Source organism: Delphinapterus leucas, chromosome 14, assembly GCF_059928025.1.
Source record: "Delphinapterus leucas isolate spDelLeu-1000000601 "Yukka" chromosome 14, BTC_Dleu_Yukka2, whole genome shotgun sequence".
NCBI classification, from domain to species: Eukaryota; Metazoa; Chordata; class Mammalia; order Artiodactyla; family Monodontidae; genus Delphinapterus; species Delphinapterus leucas.
The window spans coordinates 10,098,559-10,118,435 of NC_143142.1; the positions used below are offsets into that span (position 1 = coordinate 10,098,559).

Genomic DNA, 19,877 nt, shown 5'->3' on the forward strand with positions numbered 1-19,877 from the left:
AACATACAACCTCAGACCCCAGGGAATATCAATTGTAGTGAGGCCTCCCACAGGTCCTCCTCTCAGCACCAAGACCCAGCTCTATCCAACTGCCTGCAAACTCCAGTGCTGGACGTCTCAGGCCAAACAATCAGTAAGACAGGAATACAGCACCACCCATCAAAAAAAAAAAAAAAATGAAACGCCAAAAAAATATGTTACAGACAAAGGAGCAAGGTAAAAACCTACAAGACCAAATAAATGAAGATGAAATAGACAACCTACCTGAACAAAATTCAAAGTAATAATAGTAAAGATGATCCAAAATCTCAGAAACAGAATGGAGAGAATACAAGAAACATTTAACAAGGATCTAGAAGAACTAAAGAGCAAACAAACAGTGATGAACAACACAATTACTGACATTAAAAATACTCTAGGGGTTCCCTGGTGGCGCAGTGGTTGAGAGTCCGCCTGCTGATGCAGGGGACACGGGTTCGTGCCCTGGTCCGGGAAGATCCCACATGCCACAGAGTGGCTGGGCCTGTGAGCCATGGCCGCTGCGCCTGTGCATCCGAAGCCTGTGCTCCACAACGGGAGAGGCCACAGCAGTGAGGGGCCCGCGTATCACCAAAAATAAAACTCTAGAAGGAATCAATAACAGAATAACTGAGGCAGAAGAACGGATAAGTGAGCTGGAAGATAAAATGGTGGAAATAACTGCCAGGGAGCAGAATAAAGAAAAAAGAATGAAAAGAATTGAGGACAGTCTCAGAGACCTCTGGGGCAACATTAAACGCACGAGCATTTGAAATTATAAGGGTCCCAGAAGAAGAAGAAAGGGTCTGAGAAAATATTTGAAGAGATTATAGTCAAAAACTTCCCTAATATGGGAAAGGAAATAGTCAATCAAGTCCAGAAAGCACAGAGACTACCATACAGGATAAACCCAAAGAGAAACACACCGAGACACATATTAATCAAACTATCAAAAATTAAATACAAACAAAAAATATTAAAAGCAGCAAGGGAAAAGCAACAAATAACGTACAAGGGAATCCCCATAAGGTTAACAGCTGATCTTTCAGCAGAAACTCTGCAAGTCAGAAGGGAGTGACAGGACATATTTAAAGTGATGAAAGGGAAAAACCTACAACGAAGATTACGCTACCCAGCAAGGATCTCATTCAGATTTGATGGAGAAATTAAAACTTTTATAGATAAGCAAAAGTTAAGAGAATTCAGCACCACCAAACCAGCTTTACAACAGATGCTAAAGGAACTTCTCTAGGCAGGAAACACAAGAAAAGGCAAAGACCTACAAAAACAAATCTAAAACAATTAAGAAAATGGTAATAGTAACATACATATTGATAATTACCTTAAATGTAAATGGATTAAATGCTCCCACCAAAAGGCATAGACTGGCTGAATGAATACAAAAACAAGACCTGTATATATGCTGTCTACAAGAAACCCACTTCAGACCTAGCGACACATGCAGACTGAAAGTGAGGGGATGGAAAAAGATATTCCATGCAAATGGAAATCAAAAGAAAGCTGGAGTAGCAATTCTCATATCAGACAAAATAGACTTTAAAATAAAGACTGTTACAAGAGACAAAGAAGGACACTACATAATGATCAAGGGATTGATCCAAGAAGAAGATATAAAAATTGTAAATATTTATGCACAAAACAGAGGAGCACCTCAATACATAAGGCAAATGCTAACAGCCATAAAAGGGGAAATCGACAGTAACACAATCATAGTAGGGGACTTTAACACCCCACCTTCACCAATGGACAGATCATCCAAAATGAAAATAAATAAGGAAACACAAGCTTTGAATGACACATTAAGCAAGATGGATTTAATTGATATTCACAGGACAGTCCATCAAAAAACAACAGAATATACTTTCTTCTCAAGTGCTCATGGAACATTCTCCAGGATAGACTATAACTTGGGTCACAAATTAAGCCTTGGTAAATTTAAGAAAATTGAAATTGTATCAAGTATCTTTTCCGACCACAACACTGTGAGACTAGATATCAATTAAAAGAAAAAAAACTGTAAAAAATACAAACACATGGAGGCTAAACAAACACAGAGATCACTGAAGAAATCAAAGAGGGAATCAAAAAATACCTAGCAACAAATGACAATGAAACACGACAACCCAAAACCTATGGGACGCAGCAAAAGCAGTTCTAAGAGGGAAGTTTATAGCAATACAATCCTACCTCAAGAAACAAGAAACATCTCAAATAAAAAACCTAACCTTATACCTAAAGCAATTAGAGAAAGAAGAACCAAAAAAACCCAAAGTTAGTAGAAGGAAAGAAATCATAAAGATCAGATCAGAAATAAATGAAAAAGAAATGAAGGAAACAACAGCAAAGATCACTAAAACCAAGAGCTGGTTCTTTGAGAAGATAAACAAAATTGATAAACTATTAGCCAGACTCACCAAGAAAAAAAGAGGGAAGACTCAAATCAATAGAATTAGAAATGAAAAAGGAGACGTAACAACAGACACTGCAGAAATACAAAGGATCGTGAGAGATTACTACAAGCAACTATATGCCAATAAAATGGACAACCTGGAAGAAATGGACAAATCCTTAGAAAAGTACAACATTCCGAGACTGAACCAGGAAGAAACAGAAAATATAAACAGACCAATCACAAGCACTGAAATTGAAACTGTGATTAAAAATCTTCCAACAAACAAAAGCCCAAGACCAGATGGCTTCACAGGCGAATTCTATCAAACATTTAGAGAAGACCTAACACCTGTCCTTCTCAAACTCTTCCAAAATATAGCAGAGGGAGGTACACTCCCAAACTCATTCTACGAGGCCACCATCACTCTGATACCAAAACCAGACAAGGATGTCACAAAGAAAGAAAACTACAGGCCAATATCTCTGATGAACATAGATGTAAAAATCCTCAACAAAATACTAGCAAACAGAATCCAACAGCACATGAAAAGAATCATACACCATGATCAAGTGGGGTTTATCCCAGGAATGCAAGGATTCTTCAATATATGACAATCAATCAATGCGATACACCATATTAACAAATTGCAGGAGAAAAACCATATGACAATCTCAATAGATGCAGAAAAACCTTTTGACAAAATTCAACACCCATTTATGATAAAAACTCTCCAGAAAGTAGGCATAGAGGGAACTTACCTCAACATAATAAAGGCCACATATGACAAACCCACAGCCAACATCGTTCTCAATGGTGAAAAACTGAAACCATTTCCTCTAAGATCAGGAACAAGACAAGGTTGCCCACTCTCACCACTATTATTCAACATAGTTTTGGAAGTTTTAGCCACAGCAATCAGAGAAGAAAAAGAAATAAAAAGAATCCAAATCGGAAAAAAAAGAAGTAAAACTGTCACTGTTTGCAGATGACAGGATACTATAAAGAGAGAATCCTAAAGATGCTACCAGGACACTACTAGAGCTAATCAATGAATTTGGTAGAGTAGCAGGATACAAAATTAACAAACAGAAATCTCTTGCATTCCTGTACACTAATGATGAAAAATCTGAAAGAGAAATTAAGGAAACATTCTCATTTACCACTGCAACAAAAAGAATAAAATACCTAGGAATAAACCTACCTAAGGAGACAAAAGACCTGTATACAGAAAACTATAACACACTGATGAAAGAAATTAAAGATGATACAAACAGATGGAGAGATATATTATGTTCTTGGATTGGAAGAATCAACATTGTGAAAATGACTATACTACCCAAAGCAATCTACAGATTCAGTGCAATCCCTATCAAACTACCAATGCCATTTTTCACAGAACTAGAAGAAAAAATTTCACGATTTGTATGGAGACACAAAAGACCCCGAATAGCCAAAGCAATCTTGAGAAGGAGAAATGGAGCTGGAGGAATCAGGCTCCCGGACTTCAGACTATACTACAAAGCTACAGTCATCAAGACAGTATGGTACTGGCACAAAAATGGAAATGTAGATCAATGGAACAGGATAGAAAGCCCAGAGATAAACCCACACACATATGGCCACCTTATCTTTGATAAACGAGGCAAGAATATACAATGGAGAAAAGACAGCCTCTTCAATAAGTGGTGCTGGGAAAACTGGACAGCTACATGTAAAAGAATGAAATTAGAACACTCCCTAACACCATACACAAAAATAAACTCAAAATGGTTTAAAGACCTAAATGTAAGGCCACACACTATAAAACTCTTAGAGGAAAACATAGGCAGAACACTCTTTGACATAAATCACAGCAAGATCGTTAGAGAAATGCAAGTCAAAACTACAATGAGGTATCACCTCACACCAGTCAGAATGGCCATCATCAAAAAATCTACAAACGATAAATGCTGGAGAGGGTGTGGAGAAAAGGGAACCCTCTTGCACTGTTGGTGGGAATGCAAATTGATACAGCCACTATGGAGAACAGTATGGAGGTTCCGTAAAAAACTACGAATAGAACAACCATGTGACCCAGCAATCCCACTACTGGGCATATACCCCGAGAAAACCATAATTCAAAAAGAGTCATGTACCACAATGTTCACTGCAGCACTATTTACAATAGCCAGGACAAGGAAGCAACCTAAGTGTCCATCAACAGATGAATGGATGAAGAAGATGTGGTACATATATACAATGGAATATTACTCAGCCATAAAAAGAAACAAAATTGAGTTATCTGTAGTGAGGTGGATGGAGCTAGAGTCTGTCATACAGAGTGAAGTAAGTCAGAAAGAGAAAAACAAATACCGTATTCTAACACATATATATGGAATCTAAAAAAAAAAAAAAGGTTCTTATGAACCTAGGGGCAGGACAGGAATAAAGACACAGATGTAGAGAATGGACTTGAGGACATGGGGAGGGGGAATGGTAAACTGGGATGAAGCGAGAGAGTGGCATGGACATATATACACTGCCAAATGTAAAATAGCTAGCTAGTGGAAAGCAGCTGCATAGCACAGGGAGATCAGCTTGGTGCTTTTTGAGCACCTAGAGGGCTGGGTTAGGGAGGGTGGGAGGGAGACGCAAGAGGGAGGGGATATGGGTATATACGTATGCATATAGCTGATTCACTTTGTTATACAGCAGAAACTAACACAACACTGTAAAGCAATTATACTCCAATACAGATGTTAATAAAAAAAAAAAAGACACACAAGAAAACTTTGAAAGGGAAAACACAAAAACACGGAGAATGAGAGGAGTAAAAGGAGAGGGAGAGGAGGAAAAAGAAGGGGAACAAATGAGGAATAGCGCTGGGGAGACATGGTCCAAGAAGGGAGCTGGAGAGAAATCTAGCTGTGCTTCCAGGGCGGGGCTGGGCTAGCTGGCCAGTTTCTGTGATGTAAATACTCCCACCGTGGCTGAATCATTTCAAGCTTCCGATGTGGAGTTGGGGAGAGATGCTGGGAGGGATGCACAGGGGGGCTGTCACCACCACATGACCCGTATGACCTGGCTCCAGCTCACCCCCCGTTTGGACCCCACATAGTAGCACTCCTAAAGCAACCCACCCACCAAGAAACAGCAGTAGGAGGAAGGGAACCCATGGGAGCTTCCTCCCCCACGGCCCAGTCTCTTGCTAGTTACACGGCAGGTGGAAGGGCTGAGACCTACTTCGGATTCCAGCAGGTGATCACGGGCTTCATGGTGTGGTGGGTGTGGTCGATAGTCAGGGCCTCCAGGAGCCAGTGGAGGGCACAGAGCTGGCGGAAGATGGGCTCGCTGCAAAGACAGAGGGAGGAAGCCCAGGGGGCTCCTGTTAGAACAACATTCTTCACAACAGTGGCGACAGAGACAGGAGTGGTGCTGGCTCCCGGCCGGAGAGCTGTCTCCTGGCTCCAGGAGTGTGGCAGCATTTCCCACGCACCAGCATTAAACTTTCCCAATGGGCTCCTGAGCTATTTCTTGGCCCCATTTTACAGATGAGGGAACTGAGGCTCAGAAGAGGTGAGGAACTTGTGCATGTCACTGGGCCAGTAGGGGGCAGAGCTGTGATCTGACACAAGGTGACCCTATGCCAGTTACTGGGGATTTGCATGCACAGTGGGAAGGGACAAGGGAGGGTGTCCCACAGGTAGAGGACTGGATTCAGGCAAACGAGGGGACTGAAGGAAATGAACATCCTACAGGCATCCGATTCTTCATCTGATAAAAATACAATAAGTACACTAGCAGGGTCCAAAACGTCCGGAAACACAAGGAAACTAGTGTATTTATTGTACTTTCTCTCCACCCCAATTAACAACTAGACCCACTGCTTTAAATTTATAAATCCTTTGCCCCAAATGTAGCTGGATGTTGAGGAAAACCACATTGAACACATGATTTGAAAATGTAACTAAAACACCATTTAAAAATAGGTCTAACCTGTATTTTCTGATTTGGGGGGCATTCTGTATTACGATGAGACAGGCATTGGGTAGGACACCTGACACGTGTTATTTATTTCTCCCCAAACCCTGCCAGATAGGAATCATTATCTGAATTTTAGAGAAGAGGAAACTGAGCCTCAGAGAGGGGCCATCGGTTTGCTCCAGGTCACACAGCTTGTTGGTGGCAGAGATGGGGCCTGAATATCCCATTCAATGCTCTCGACAACCCTATAAGAAGGGTGACTTTATTCCGTCCTCTGCAGACAAGGGACTGGGAGAGGTAGAGTTGCCTGAGGTCACGCTAGGATTAGTGAGGATTTGAACCCGCATCTGTTTAATCCCAGAGACGGTGCTTTTGTGGACCTGAGCTCTTATTGTTTGAGGTGCTGATGGGGCCAAATGAGTGGCCACCCCGAGAGCAAGGTCAGGAGAGGGTTAACCTGCTGCCTGCATTCTTCCTGGAAGTGAGGGGGAGTCCTAACTGGCCAGCCCCTCCCTGCATGATTTCTCCTCTTACACTAACGGGCCAGATGCCTCCATTACCAACCTGTGTAATTGCTCTTCTCTGAAACTGCTACTGTATTGATCGATACTCCCCAGGGCTCCTGGGCCTGTGCTCAGAGGGGCAGGCAGAAATCCACCCTCCAGCTTCCAGGAAGGCCCCAGCTCAGAAGGTGGAGTCCGAGCCCTGGGGCTCAAGTGTGGAGCGGGGCCAGGCGTATCCCGGAGAGCCCCTTGAGAGGCACCCATGTCACTCTGCTTGCAGGGGGAGCTACCCCCATGCACCCCACTCCTCCGCCCCCATGCTCTGGGGCAGCCGTGTCCACCCGGTCTTAGGAAAACTAGTCAGCAGCTCTGTCTCTCTTTCTTCATCTAGAGCGCCTTCCTTCCTTTTTTTTTCCATCCACAAATTATTTTCTAATAATAAGCACCCACGCATCCCTCACTTCTAATTTAAAGGACCCGCAAGCCCACAGCCTTCCCAGTTCTGTGTCTTCTCCCTTTACACCATCTTGGTCCCTACAGGTAAGTGCATTTCGGCAGCTCTGGGTACCAACAGTAGCAGTGGCTGTACCACGTGCCCAGCCCTGTGCAGACACCTCCCTGTACCCTCACTGTGACCCCAGGCAGTTGTGAAAAGCCCAAGGAGACGCCCCCTCTTCTGTTCACGACTCAGAGCCCCTGCAGGCCTGGGCGTTCCGTTGTGTCCATTGCGGGTGGGGAGGGATGGGTAAGGGAGTTAACTGGTGAGGTGGGATGTGCTTCGTCGCAGGGGGCCGAGAGGCATGTGAGCATCAGACTCATTTCTGCAGGTGACAGGAACGGGCACAAACGTGGCCCTCTCCCTCCCTTGCTTAAGATCTTCAGACTCCCTAAACCATCTACTATGGATTGAGTTATGTCCCAAAGTTCATATGCTGAAGTCCTAATCTCTAGTACCTTAGAATGTGACTGTACTGGGGACCTTTAAAGAGGTGATGAGGTTAAAATAAGGCCAAGAGGGTGGGTCCTAACCCAATCTGACTGGTGTCTTTAGAAGAAGAGGAGCCGTGACCCACGGAGAGACACTGGGGTACACGTTCACAGAGAAAAAAGCGTGTGAGGGCAGAGCGAGAAAGCAGCCCTCCAAAAGCCAAGGAGAAACGACTCAGTAGAAACCAGCATGTGGGCCCCTTGATCTTGAACTTCCAGCCTCCAGAACTGTGAGAGAATACATTTCTGTTGTTTAGACCACCCAGTCTGTGGGGTTTTGTTATGGCAGCCCTGGCAAACCAACACCCCATCACATGGGAGACTCCCATCCATCTCCGCAGCCTCGAGTCTCCTCTCTCACCCCTGTGCCGCCACCTGCAGCCTGGTGAAATTCTGCTCTGTAGCGCAAGCTCACTGTACATACGCTCTGCACTGGGTTAAAATCCTAGCTTTGCCATTTATCAGCTATGTGGTCTTGGCCAAATTACTTCATTTCCCTGAGCCCCAGTTTTCTCATCTGTATAATGGCAGTAATCGTTCTAGTGAAAGTGAGGTGAGGTGCTCGGCACTGTCCTCTGCTCCTGATACATATTCCCTTTACTCCTCCTCTGCCTCTCCGTGACTGGGTCTCAGCTCGGATGTCGCCTCCAGCAGGAAGCCTTCCTTGATTTTTCGAGCATCCTCTCTCCGAGGAGGTTCTAAAGCACCCCCCACCCTACAATGTGTCCCTCTGTCCCTACATTTTGTGTCCCTGCTGTCTTGTAACTACCTGTTTACTTGTCTCTGCAGCCCACAAGCCTGTGAGCTACAGAGTCTTGTCCATCACAGGTATGCACAGAGTAGGCTCAGTACATTTCTGGTTACTGAATGGGAGATGGAGGGAATAAATTGGTTGGGATCTGACACTTTCCAGAGCTGATAATTTGGGCACAATTCTCATATGCACAACCACAGAGATAACAAAGAATAGTAGCAACAACAGCAAAATAACAATAATAGTAAACCCTTCTCATAGAGCGCTGACTCTGCACCAGACACTGTTTTAAGTATTCTACATCCATTAATTAAAGTCATTCTTATAACAACACTGTGAGGAAGGTATTATTCGTATTCCCATTTTTCAGATGAAGAAACTGAGGTCATATAACGTATCCAAGGTCAAAAAAGGCAGCAAACAGCAGAGCTGGAATCTTAGCCCAGACAGTCCGGTTCCCGAATCTGTGCTTTAATACAGTGTTGATGTCTCTTATTATAGGGTAGAGCCCTCACGCCCTTTTCAGCAGAATAGGGTTTCATCCAATGGGTCTGGACCTTTTTCTCTGCTTATAGAAAGTGCCTTACAACACCTGCACACAGATGTTTATAGCAGCTTTGTTCATAATTGCCAAAAATTGGAAGGAACCTTTAGAGACGTATGGATAAATAAACTATGGTATATCCAGACAATGGACAGTTATTCAGCGTGAAAAAGAAACGGGCTACTAAGCCATGAAAAGCCAAGGAGAAACCTCAAAAGCATATTACTAAGTGAAAGAAGCCAATCTGAAAAGGCTACATTACTGTATGATTCCAACAATATGATGTTCTGAAAGGACAAAACTATGGAAACAGTAAAAGGATCAGTGGTTGCCGGGGAGGGGGGGGCGGGAGGGGGAGAGGGATGAATAGGCAGAGCACAGAGGATTTTTAGGGCAGTGAAAATACTCTGTATAATACGTGAGTGGATGGATACACGTCGTTATACTTGCATCCAAACCTATAGAATATACAAAACCAAGAGAGGACCCTAATGTAAACTAGGGACTGCAGGTGACTATGATGTGTCAGTGTAGCTTCATCAGTTGTAACTAACGTCCCACTCCAGTGGGGGATGTCGATAATGGGGGAGGCAGGAGGGAAATGGGAAATCTTTGCACCTTCCCCTCAATTTTGATCTGAACCTAAATCTGCTCTGAAAAAATAAGGTCTTAATGAAAAAATACAGTGGCTCAAACCCGATGATCTCTAATCTAACATGCAGTGAAGCAAACTAAAAGAGAGAGACAGAGAGAGAGGAAGGGAGGAAGGGAGGAAGGGAGGAAGGGAGGAAGGAAGGGAGGGAGGGAGGGAGGGAGGGAGGGAGGCAGGGAGGGAAGGAGGGAGGGAGGCAGGGAGGGAAGGAGGGAGGGAGGCAGGGAGGGAAGGATGGAAGGATGGAGGGAGTCAGGGAGGGAGGGAGGGAGGGAGGGAGAAAGGGAGAAGAAAGGGTCCCCAGAAACATGCTTGATAGAAATCGCTCCTTTCTCATAATGATTGTATGTCAGGTCAAAGCACAATACCTTGGATTTTGTCAAATTAAAAGAGAAAGCATTTATTTTCTTAAATGTGGGGCATAATAGATGAAAACGCTGACCAGGGTGCACAAAGCCTGCTTCTAAAATCCCTGTGCTCAGAACTCTGGGGGAGCACCTAGCGGTCAGTGCATCTGAATAGCCCTCTCTGTTGAAACTGCTGTACCAACCAGAATACGAGTGGGAGTCAACATCCCTGAGAAAAAAACAACGTCTTTTACTAAGAGAAATCAGAAAATGCTACAAAGCCCCCCATGCTGACTGCCAAGGGCAAACCCAGACAGTGGCTGCAGGCACTGTTTTGTTGCACAGTCGCTCAGGAAGGGCTGTAAGGACAGGCCAGTCATCTCCCAGAGGAAAGGAGGGGCTGTCCTCCTTCCTACAGACTGTGCCCCACCTCTTTTTTTAAAAAGATAAAGGTCCAGTCTTCCTCGGCATGATTGAATTGATCCCCATACAGTCACACTGGGATTGAAGGGACTGACCAGGCTCGGATCCACCTCGGCTGACGCGAAGACTGAGAATTTGAGAACTGACCAGGCGGGCTCTGCCCTGATGCCTCTTGGTAGAATGATGATAAAACTGCTCGGATTCTCCCCTCCTCCCTGCATCCATGCACTTCACAAGGTGATTCTGCATCTCTCTCACCAGGCGGTGGAATCTTTCTTTTCCCCATCGCTTGTATCTGGGCAGGCCTGATGTCTTTTTTGGCCAACAGAATGGGGTGGAAAGGTCCTTGGTCCATTCTGAGCCTAAGCCTTAAGAGGCTTTGAGTGCTCAGGCTCTTGTCCTTGGAACCCTTCCTGACAGCCACGGAACAAGCTCGGCTAGCCTGCTGTGTGAAGACAGTGACAGTCACTCCCGTCACCCTAGCCAACAACCAACCAACCAACAGACCTGGGCATGAGGCCACCCTAGGTGGGCCAGCCTCCAGCTTACCACACACATATGCAAGCCCAGCCAGGACCAGCTGAACTGATGCGGACAAGCAGAGCCACCCAGCTGACCTGCAGACTTTGAACAAGAATAAATGGTTGCTGTTTTAAGCCACTCCACCTCGAGGTGGCCTGTCATACAGCAATAGATGCCGATAAAATCATCAGATGCAGCCAGAGCCTTTGAACAGCCAAGGAGAAGAAGGGGCAGCCTTCAATCTAGAGAAGGAGTGTGTGCCTTTGTTTGCAAATAAAACTTTATTGGAGCACGGGCACATCCACTCATTGTAGCTTTCCTGCTGCGACAACAAGGTAAAGTACAGTTGACCCTCTGCATCTGTGGATACAGAGGGCCGACAGCACTACCCCATTTTATACTCATAAAAGACTCGAGCATCACAGATTCTGGTATCGGCAGAAGGTCCTGGAACCAATTCCCCGCAGATACCTAGGGATGACTGTAGTTGCGAGAGATACCATCTGGTTTGCAAAGCCTAAAGTATCTACTGTCTGTCCCTTTAAGAAAAAGGTTGCTGATCCCTGGTCTAGGGCATAACGAATAGTAACAACCACCACTGTGATAATCACCACCATCACCATCACCATCAACGAACAAACCTGATACAAAGGACTGACTTAAGAGTCAGGAGATCAGAATTCCTGTTGTGAGCATTTTGGCAGGTTCTGCCTTCTCTCTGGGCTTCAGTTTCCCCATCTGGCACTGAAGGAGGATGAGCAAGAAACTCTCCAGTCACTTCCACAGTTGATTTAAACCTCAGTTTGCTCAGACCAAAGGAAATGGGGGCGGGGCCTAGGAATACGCATTATCCCAGGCATCTCCTTATTTTGCTATCCCCGCACCCAAGCCCAGAGCCCCAGATGATCCAAATGCAAGTGAAAGCCTAAGAACCACTGATTTACACCATTTGTTTTCAGAGGGCTTGTCCATGGAAAAGAAAGGCAAAAGCGCCAAGTGTTTCCATGGGACGTTATGAGAAATTGCAGAGACTACTTTTGCAAGGAGATGTTTTAAGAACATCAAGCTGAGGCTGCCAGTTGGAATGTCCCTGAACAAATAAGTCTATGAAGAAGCCAGTCCTAATATTCCTCAAAGGGAGATAGGAGGAAAGTATGGAGTGGGGCTCAGCAAAAGCTGAAATATTAGTAAGGGATAGGAATGTGTCCAAATACATGGTGGTGGTGGTGGTGGTAGGGATGATGACGGTGACGATGACGCCCATGGTGTTGGTGACGGTGCCATCTTCCACCCACGAACTAAGTGCTCTTATTAAGGATCTGCCATCTTGTCTTACAGTTTCACTCTTGCATTATTTTACTCTTCAAGTACATGAGACTTGGCTGTCCAAATATATCACTAGCTCCTCAAAGGTAAGGCCTTGGGATATACCTTCTGTGTCGTGTGTGGTGGTGAGACGTCAGGCTCTGCAGTCAGACACACTTGGCTTAAAACCCCAGTGCAGCAACACACTGAGCTCTGTGACCTTGGGCAGGCTAGTACACCTCTCTGAGCTTCTGCTCTCTCATCTGCAGGGACGGGATAATAATACACCTACGCAAAAGGGCTGCTGAGAGGACTGAGACAGTGCCCACAGAGCAGTCAGTAGTGCTATTTTTATTGTGCACACGGTAGGGGCCTAATAAATATTTGACAAATGAGCAGACAGAATCCAGTGCACCATGTTCATTGGCCTAGAGCAGTTCTTATGTGGGAGGGCTGGGGGTATGGGTGTGATTTTGCCCCCAGGGGGCATTTGGCAATCTCTGGAGACATTTTGGTTGTCACAGCTGGGGAGGGGGGTGCTACTGGCACTAGGGGGTGGCGGCCATGAAGAGTGCTACACATCCTACGGTGCACAGGACAGTCATTTCCAACAAAGAAGTATTTGTCCCCAAACGTCAACAGTGCCGAGGTTGAGCAATCCTGCCTTACAGTCAATTTCTATCTCTGTGCCTGAAATCTCCCAGTTGAAAAGTGCTAACTAGTGAAAAAGAAAAAGCTGGGCTTAGAATTCTCTGGAACAGATAGGAGGGGAACAAGGTGTCAAGGTTTTGGAAAGCCCAAGTATTCTTTGGAGGGTTGGTTAGCCCCTGTCACATCACGCAATGAAGAGTTTGTGCCTGGGGTCGGCTCAGAAGGCGGCAGGGGCTTCTCTGGGAAATAGCTCCTTGAGTCTTGGGGAAAACATGTCCCCGGAGCCCTGGGTGAGACATCTGCTAGGCACATGCTGCAGACAGATTTTATCAGGCTTTGCAAACTATTTGACATTAGTGCGTCTGGTGTGGTAAGGGATGGAATGACTCAGTCCCAGCTGGATTGCCACTTAGCTCTAAGCCCCCGTGTTTGCCTTCTGTTATTTTTATACACCACATAACACTGCTGGCCCCAGGCTCCCTGTCCTTTTTCAAGAGGACAAAGGAACAGCTCGACAGCTCCCAGCTGTTTGAGTCATTTGACCTTGGCTTCGCATGATAAGCAGATGAGCCAGAGGTGGGACTACTTACACGTGAGCCTCAGGCAGCGAGGGCGCAATGATGCAGCTGTGCACGGGGGTGAACGGACGCAGGAGGACTCCCATCCCCACCTTCTTCATCTTCTTGTCTCCGTTTGTGCTGAAGGTGAAGCAGAATGAAAGCAGCAGAGTGAACGGGCAGGAGCTGTTTTAAATGCCCTCTTCTCTCGCCAGGGGTTGTCTGGCAAATATCACTGGGCACCTGCTATGGGCCAGGCAGTAATTCCCGCTGGAGAGATGAAGGTTCTAGATGCAGCCAGTAAGCAGAGCATATTAGACCCCCTTCTCTCATGGAACACATATTCCCATGAAGGAGGAAATAAGATAAATCGGGCAGCTGTGTGGTATACTGGTATAGTAGACTAGCGGTCGGATATGTTTTGTTACCTGGCTAGACAAATATTTATGATGTTGTGGGACATTCGGTCTATGTCATGACTACTTAGTAGCAGGAAAGCCATTGACAGAATGTAAGCAATAAGCAAATGGGAGGGTTCCAATAAAACTCTGTTTACAAAACCAGCCTGGGGGCTGGATTTGGCCCATGAGCTGGAGTTTGCTGACCCGTTCCCATCCCCACCCCCACTAGACAGTGATACGTGCTATGGGGAGAAAAAAGAGAAGGGGGCTCAGAAGGGCTGGGAGAGCTGGGGCTTGCAATTTTCAATAGAGTGATTGGGGAAGTTATCACCGAGAAGGTGACATTTGATAAAAATCTGCAGTGGAAGGGAGTGAGCCATTCAGATGTCTGGGGGCAGAGCATTCTGGAGAGAGGGAGCAACAGGTGCAAATGTCCTGAGGTGGGACTGTGTTTTAGAGATGGCAAGGAGGCACGTGTGGCTGGAGTGAGCAACAGAGAGAGAGGGAGGGAAGGATGGAGAGAGAATGGGGGCCTTGCAGACCAGTGCGAGGACTCTGGCCTTTTCCCTCAACGAAAGTAAAGGACTCTGAGCTGAAAGAGGACATGATGTGACCAAGGATCCCTCTGGCTGCTGTTTTGAGAATGGCCGATGGTGGGAGTGGAGGGCAAGGAGACCAGTGAGAAGTATCACAATAATTTCAGCTTGAGAGAGGAAGGTGGCCGGCACCCAGGGTCCTAGCGACAGGGATGGTGGGAAGTGGAAATGGCAGGTGCACACAGGGCAGGAACTGCCTGGAGTCAGCGGCTTTTATTTGCGGTCCTTTCCTTAAAGGGGCTTCTCCCAACTCTCCAGACTGCTGACTCACTGGCTGGATGAACCAGCCATGAGACGTGGGGATCTCGAGCTTCAGACGTCGGCACAAGTGTGCCCCCAAAGATCAGCCACGACCAGGCGTACCTCTCCGGAAGCCCATCCCCTGCCCCACAGAGAATACAGAAGCTTCCTCTGAAGCCAAAACCATCTGGGGGAAGCAGGGGTGGGCAGGGGGGTGGGGAAAGGGATGCTTAGAGAGGAGAACTGCCCAAACAGGCGGTTCATCTTTGAAACCACTGGACATTTATCCAAAAAGGACTGTTTCAAAGTGAAAAATATTAAGTTACATTTAATACCACAGTCAAGTTTTTCTTTTCAACACCATCATGGAGTAAGTCATTTCAGTCAGAGAAGACGGGGTTTGTTTGTTTGTTTTCCTTTTTGGCATGCCTGGGTCACAGGGTATATATTTTTTGCCCATGACCAAATCTAGCCCATAGACATGTTTTAATAAGCCTACTGTGTGCGTAATGGAATTGATTGTCTATATTCTAAAATTGGGAGATGTCACATAAAGATGGAAAAGCTTCGGTTCTTGAAGACTCGAAAGTTCTTGCCACTCTGAGTAAGAGTTGGGTGAGGCCCAAGGTCAAGATCGCTGCCCACTTTGCACGAGGTGGTGCCTCTTGGGTTGCCTGAGACTCAAAAACCCCTGGCATCTCAGTCCCAGCTTGCCTTACATATTTATGCTACCAGTGTGCTCCTTTAAAGCCTTGTAGTTTCTCAGCCTGAGGACTTTAATACTGATTGAATCATTGACGGGTTCCCTGATTCATTCACGTCTCCCCATATCTATGGAACATCTCTGCGCTGGGGGCTGTAGGTGCGGTGATGGAGACAGATCCAGCCCCTCCCCTCCGGAGCTTAAGAGCCTCCTGGCGGAGACGGGCTTTACACAAACACAGCTGTGATAAGGCTGAGTTGGAGAGTGTGTGGTGCTTTGACAGACCCAAACAGAGAATCTGGCTGAAATGGAGCCAGGGAATACTTCCTGGAGGGAGTTGTGTCAATTTAGAAACATGGGCCTCAAGTTTCTTCTAATGCGAAGGTGGCTTTATAGCCCCCATTCCCCTGGAATCTTGGCTTTCTGAGTGGCTGGGCCAATAGAATGTGTCAGAAGTGGTGTGATGCCAATTTCTGGGTCCCAGCTCCAGGAACTGGCAGCTTTTCCTTCTTATGTCTTGGGATGATCACTCTTAGCACCCAGGGACCACCATGCTGGGAGGAAGCTGGCAGCCTGTGAAGAGACTCATAGGGAGGAGGACCAAGACTGCGGGCTCTCAGTCCTGGATGAGCTCAGAGCTGACAGCCAGCCCCCAGGTGCCACCGTGTGCACGAGCTCTCTCGGAAGCAGACACTTTGAGCTGCCCCAGCTAGTGCTGAATCCCTCCCCACTTAACCCTACTCAAACGGCAGATTTGTGAGTGAAATAGATGTTTGCTGTCTTGAGTTAATAGGTTTTGGAGTGGTTGCTCACAGCAACAGTAACTGGAACAGAAGTAAATATTGAGCTGAGATCTGCAGGTTGAATGGGAATTCAGTAGGCAGAGGGCAGAGGGAGAGGCCCTGGGGAGGAGGGAGAGGGAGACAGTGTGGCTGGAGGGGAAGCCAAGGGCTAGCCCATCCAGAGCCTTGTAGCCCCTGCTCAGACTTTTGTCTTTATCCGATAAAGAATGGTGGCCACTGAGGATTTTAAACTGGGAGTGGTTTACATTTGGAAAGCTCGCTCTGGCTTAGCGTGGGGAAAGGAGCCAGAAGAGGTGGAGGCGGCCATTAGGAAGTCACCTTCCTCCTGGGAATTTGAGGACAATCTTGGGGTCACAGAGCTAACTAAAACATAGGAGCAGAATCTAGGTCCCCTGCTTTCCATTTCCACAGGCTCTTTATTCAACCCTAGAGCCGAGGAAACCACAAGCCAGTATGCTGGCTTGCCCGGGCTCACCGGCTCAACCCAGCGGCCTAGAATACGGGGAAATTAACCCAGCTATTGCACTCCTTAATCTCTTGTTTTATGTCTCGTCTCAACTGCAAACATAAGGCAAGTTCTACCCGTTGTTTTTTTCTCCTTTTTCAGCCGAACCTGCAGCTGAGAAATGAGGTCAATGAACACAGTGGGAAAGACTGCTTGCAGGCCGGAATCTTTGGGGACATGCTTGATTTTCTTTTTTCCCTACATAGTTTGTCAGACTTAAAACTTTGGTCTAAAAGAGCTTATCCTATGGTCTTAGATCCAGAGGGGGGGAAAAATCCCTTTTGCTTTTAGAATGTGCAGGATCAAATACTGTGTTAAAAAAGCAGTTCTAAATGAACACTTGTATTTTTGATAATTCTGTGATTGGAATTATATTTATAGAACATAGCTCTTACATGTGAGATGTCTTCTAGCCTGCCTGGAAATTAAGATTTTTAGCCATAGATCTGAGGGTTTTAAGTAATTGAGGGCCAGAGAGATCAACTTCATTTCACTGCATAATAATAGCTAGCAATTACTAAGCACGTCTCATAAGCCAGGCTCTGTGCTAAGTGTTATTTCTTTTAATCCTCATAACAAATTTGGGAGTTTGGTACCATTCATAAGGGTGTAGAGAGAGGAGGCTCAGAGCAGCACAGCGACCTGCCCAAAGCTAAACAGTTGTATGGGGGAAGTCTGGGCTCGAACCCCAGCCCTGTGCTCTTAACCACTACTCCCTACTGGTAGGGATAATCTCCCAGTGCTATTTTATAACCCCTGCCGCCCCCACCTGCATTTGATGGCTATGTTGCAATAACAGTCTCCAGTTTTATTTTAATGACCAGCCTTGCACAGCTCATGGAATCCACTGGATAAGTCATAACCAGACCAATGTCCACGTGAGGCAAGATCTCATGCATATTTAAGCTTATTAAACTTTAAATATACCATGTCTTGCACACTGAAACATGGATCAGAGAGGGAAGAATTGTGTTCTGTGACCATGGATTAAAAACCCCATGCAAACAAGGGCAACGTTACAACCAAACTATTTAAACAGTCACGGGAGGATCTTTACAGATGCCACCTTCCCCAGAGCCTGTTTGTTTGCCCAATAATCTGGGTAAAAAGTTCCTGCAAAAAGAGCCACTAGTTCGTTCCTTCTCTTTATTCTAGAGAAAGGCTGCCAGGTGACTAGTGCCCCTAGAGGTACCAGACTCAGAGAGGGTCATCGGGCTCTTAGATGACACTAAGGGCAAAACTTGCACTGAGCTCGTGGGACCTTCACGGAGAGGGTAAGAACGCCTTGGCTCACTGAGTGGCTTTCTCTGTCTCCTGCGCCTCTTCAAGGTCCCGTGAGGACACTTCAGTGGGGTCCACCGAGTGGCTGGATGGAGGTGGCTCAGGTCATGACTTGCCTGCTTTTATTTTTTTTTTCATTCTGAAAATCATATTTCTGATTTTGGCAATAGATAACACCACCACACCCTCCTTCTCCAGCCCTGGCCTTTCTAACCTGACACGCGGGCTTGCAGGATTTCTGGCGGGCTGATACAGATGGGTCTAACCATACCTCTGTTTTTGTCACCCACTGAACTCCCATTCAGCATTAAAGACCCTGCTCAGAAGTCACACTTCTGGGGATTCTTTCCAGATTTCCTTTTCACCCCCTAAAGTTGAGCGGGCGGACATTGTGAAGTAATAGAAAAAATATATATATATATTGGTCTCTGTCCTCACTTTCTGGCACAGAGCTCCTAAAACCCTTGGAATTTCCTACGTGATAAAGAGTACCAGGGGCATCTCTTGTTTTAATACTTGGTCTTAGACCCTGGATCCTGACACAGAGCTCCCAAATCCCTTGGAATTTTCTGGGTGATAGAGGTGTCTTTTTCTGGGGAATGGGGCAACTCTTCGTGGGCTCCTGGATAGCTTTAGGATGGGGGCTGGTCGCCAGAAAGACCAAGCCATGATTAGAAGCTTGGACCTCTCAGCCCCACCCCCAGTCCTCTGGGAAGGGGAGAGGGGCTGGAGACTGAGTTAATGACAGAGCATGCCTATGTGATGAAGCCTCCATAAAAATCCCTGAAGTACGGGGTTTGTAGAGCTTCCGAGTTGGTGATCACATCCAAATAATGGGAGGATGGCACTCCCCAACTCCACAGGAAAAGAAGCTCCTGTGCCTGGGTCCCTTCCAGACCTTACCCTGTGTACTTCTTGATCGGGGTGCTCATCTGTACCCTTTATTATGTAATAAAATGGAAAATGTAAGTCAGTGCTTCCCTGAGTTCTGTGAGCCATTCTAGAAAATTATCAAACCCAAGGAAGGGGGTCATGGGAACCCTGATTTATAGCTGGTTGGTCAGAAGTACAAGTGACAACCTGGGACTCGTGATTGGCATCTGACATGGGGGCAGTCTTGTGGGACTGAACCCTTAACCTGTGGGATCTGATGCTAACTCCAGGTAGAAAGTGTCAGAGCTGAATAGGATGGTAGGATGCCCTGCTGGTGTCGCAGACATTTGCTTGGTGTGGGGGAAAACCCCACACATCTGGTGTCAGAAGTATGAGTGTGATCATGGTGTGAGAGTAAAGGAGAAACACATGGGAGGAGTGTTTTTCCTTTACAGGCACACTTCAGGGCACTTGAGGGGCACCCCCATGGTACTGTGCTGTGGCACCGCATGCGGTAGGGACTGTCCCTCAGTCCTTTTCATATCTCCGTGCCATCAGAAGGCCTGCACGCAGCAGGTCTTCAAAATACAAACGGTTGCTTGTACAATGAGAACGGGCCTGGGTCAAGGTCGTCTCCCATTCTCACCCCTACACTTACTTGGAAGCCAGGATAAAGGTCCAAGACATAATGCACTAAGGGGTCACGGGTATTTTACTGAAGACCTTCTGGGGAAACTGAGGAATGGATCTACATGTCACACTATGAGGCAAAACCTCGTAAAAACCCTCATTAGACATCTCCATTCTCTCCCACTGTTGGCTGCCTTTCCTCTCCT

At 46.3% G+C, this 19,877-nt stretch overlaps 1 protein-coding gene across 1 annotated transcript in view; it reads right to left on the reverse strand.

Annotated features, from left to right (window-relative positions):
- Positions 1-5,567: 5,567 nt before the first annotated feature.
- LOC149747551 (coiled-coil domain-containing protein 60-like) overlaps positions 5,568-19,877 on the reverse strand; it is a 55,252-nt gene continuing 40,942 nt past the window's right edge. Inside the window, exons 3-4 of the mRNA XM_089894500.1 lie at positions 13,673-13,780; positions 5,568-5,761 (exon numbers count right to left, since the gene is read on the reverse strand). Coding sequence (XP_089750626.1) covers positions 5,650-5,761; positions 13,673-13,780 — 220 coding nt within the window. The 3' untranslated portion in view covers positions 5,568-5,649. The remainder of the gene's footprint in view (positions 5,762-13,672; positions 13,781-19,877) is intronic.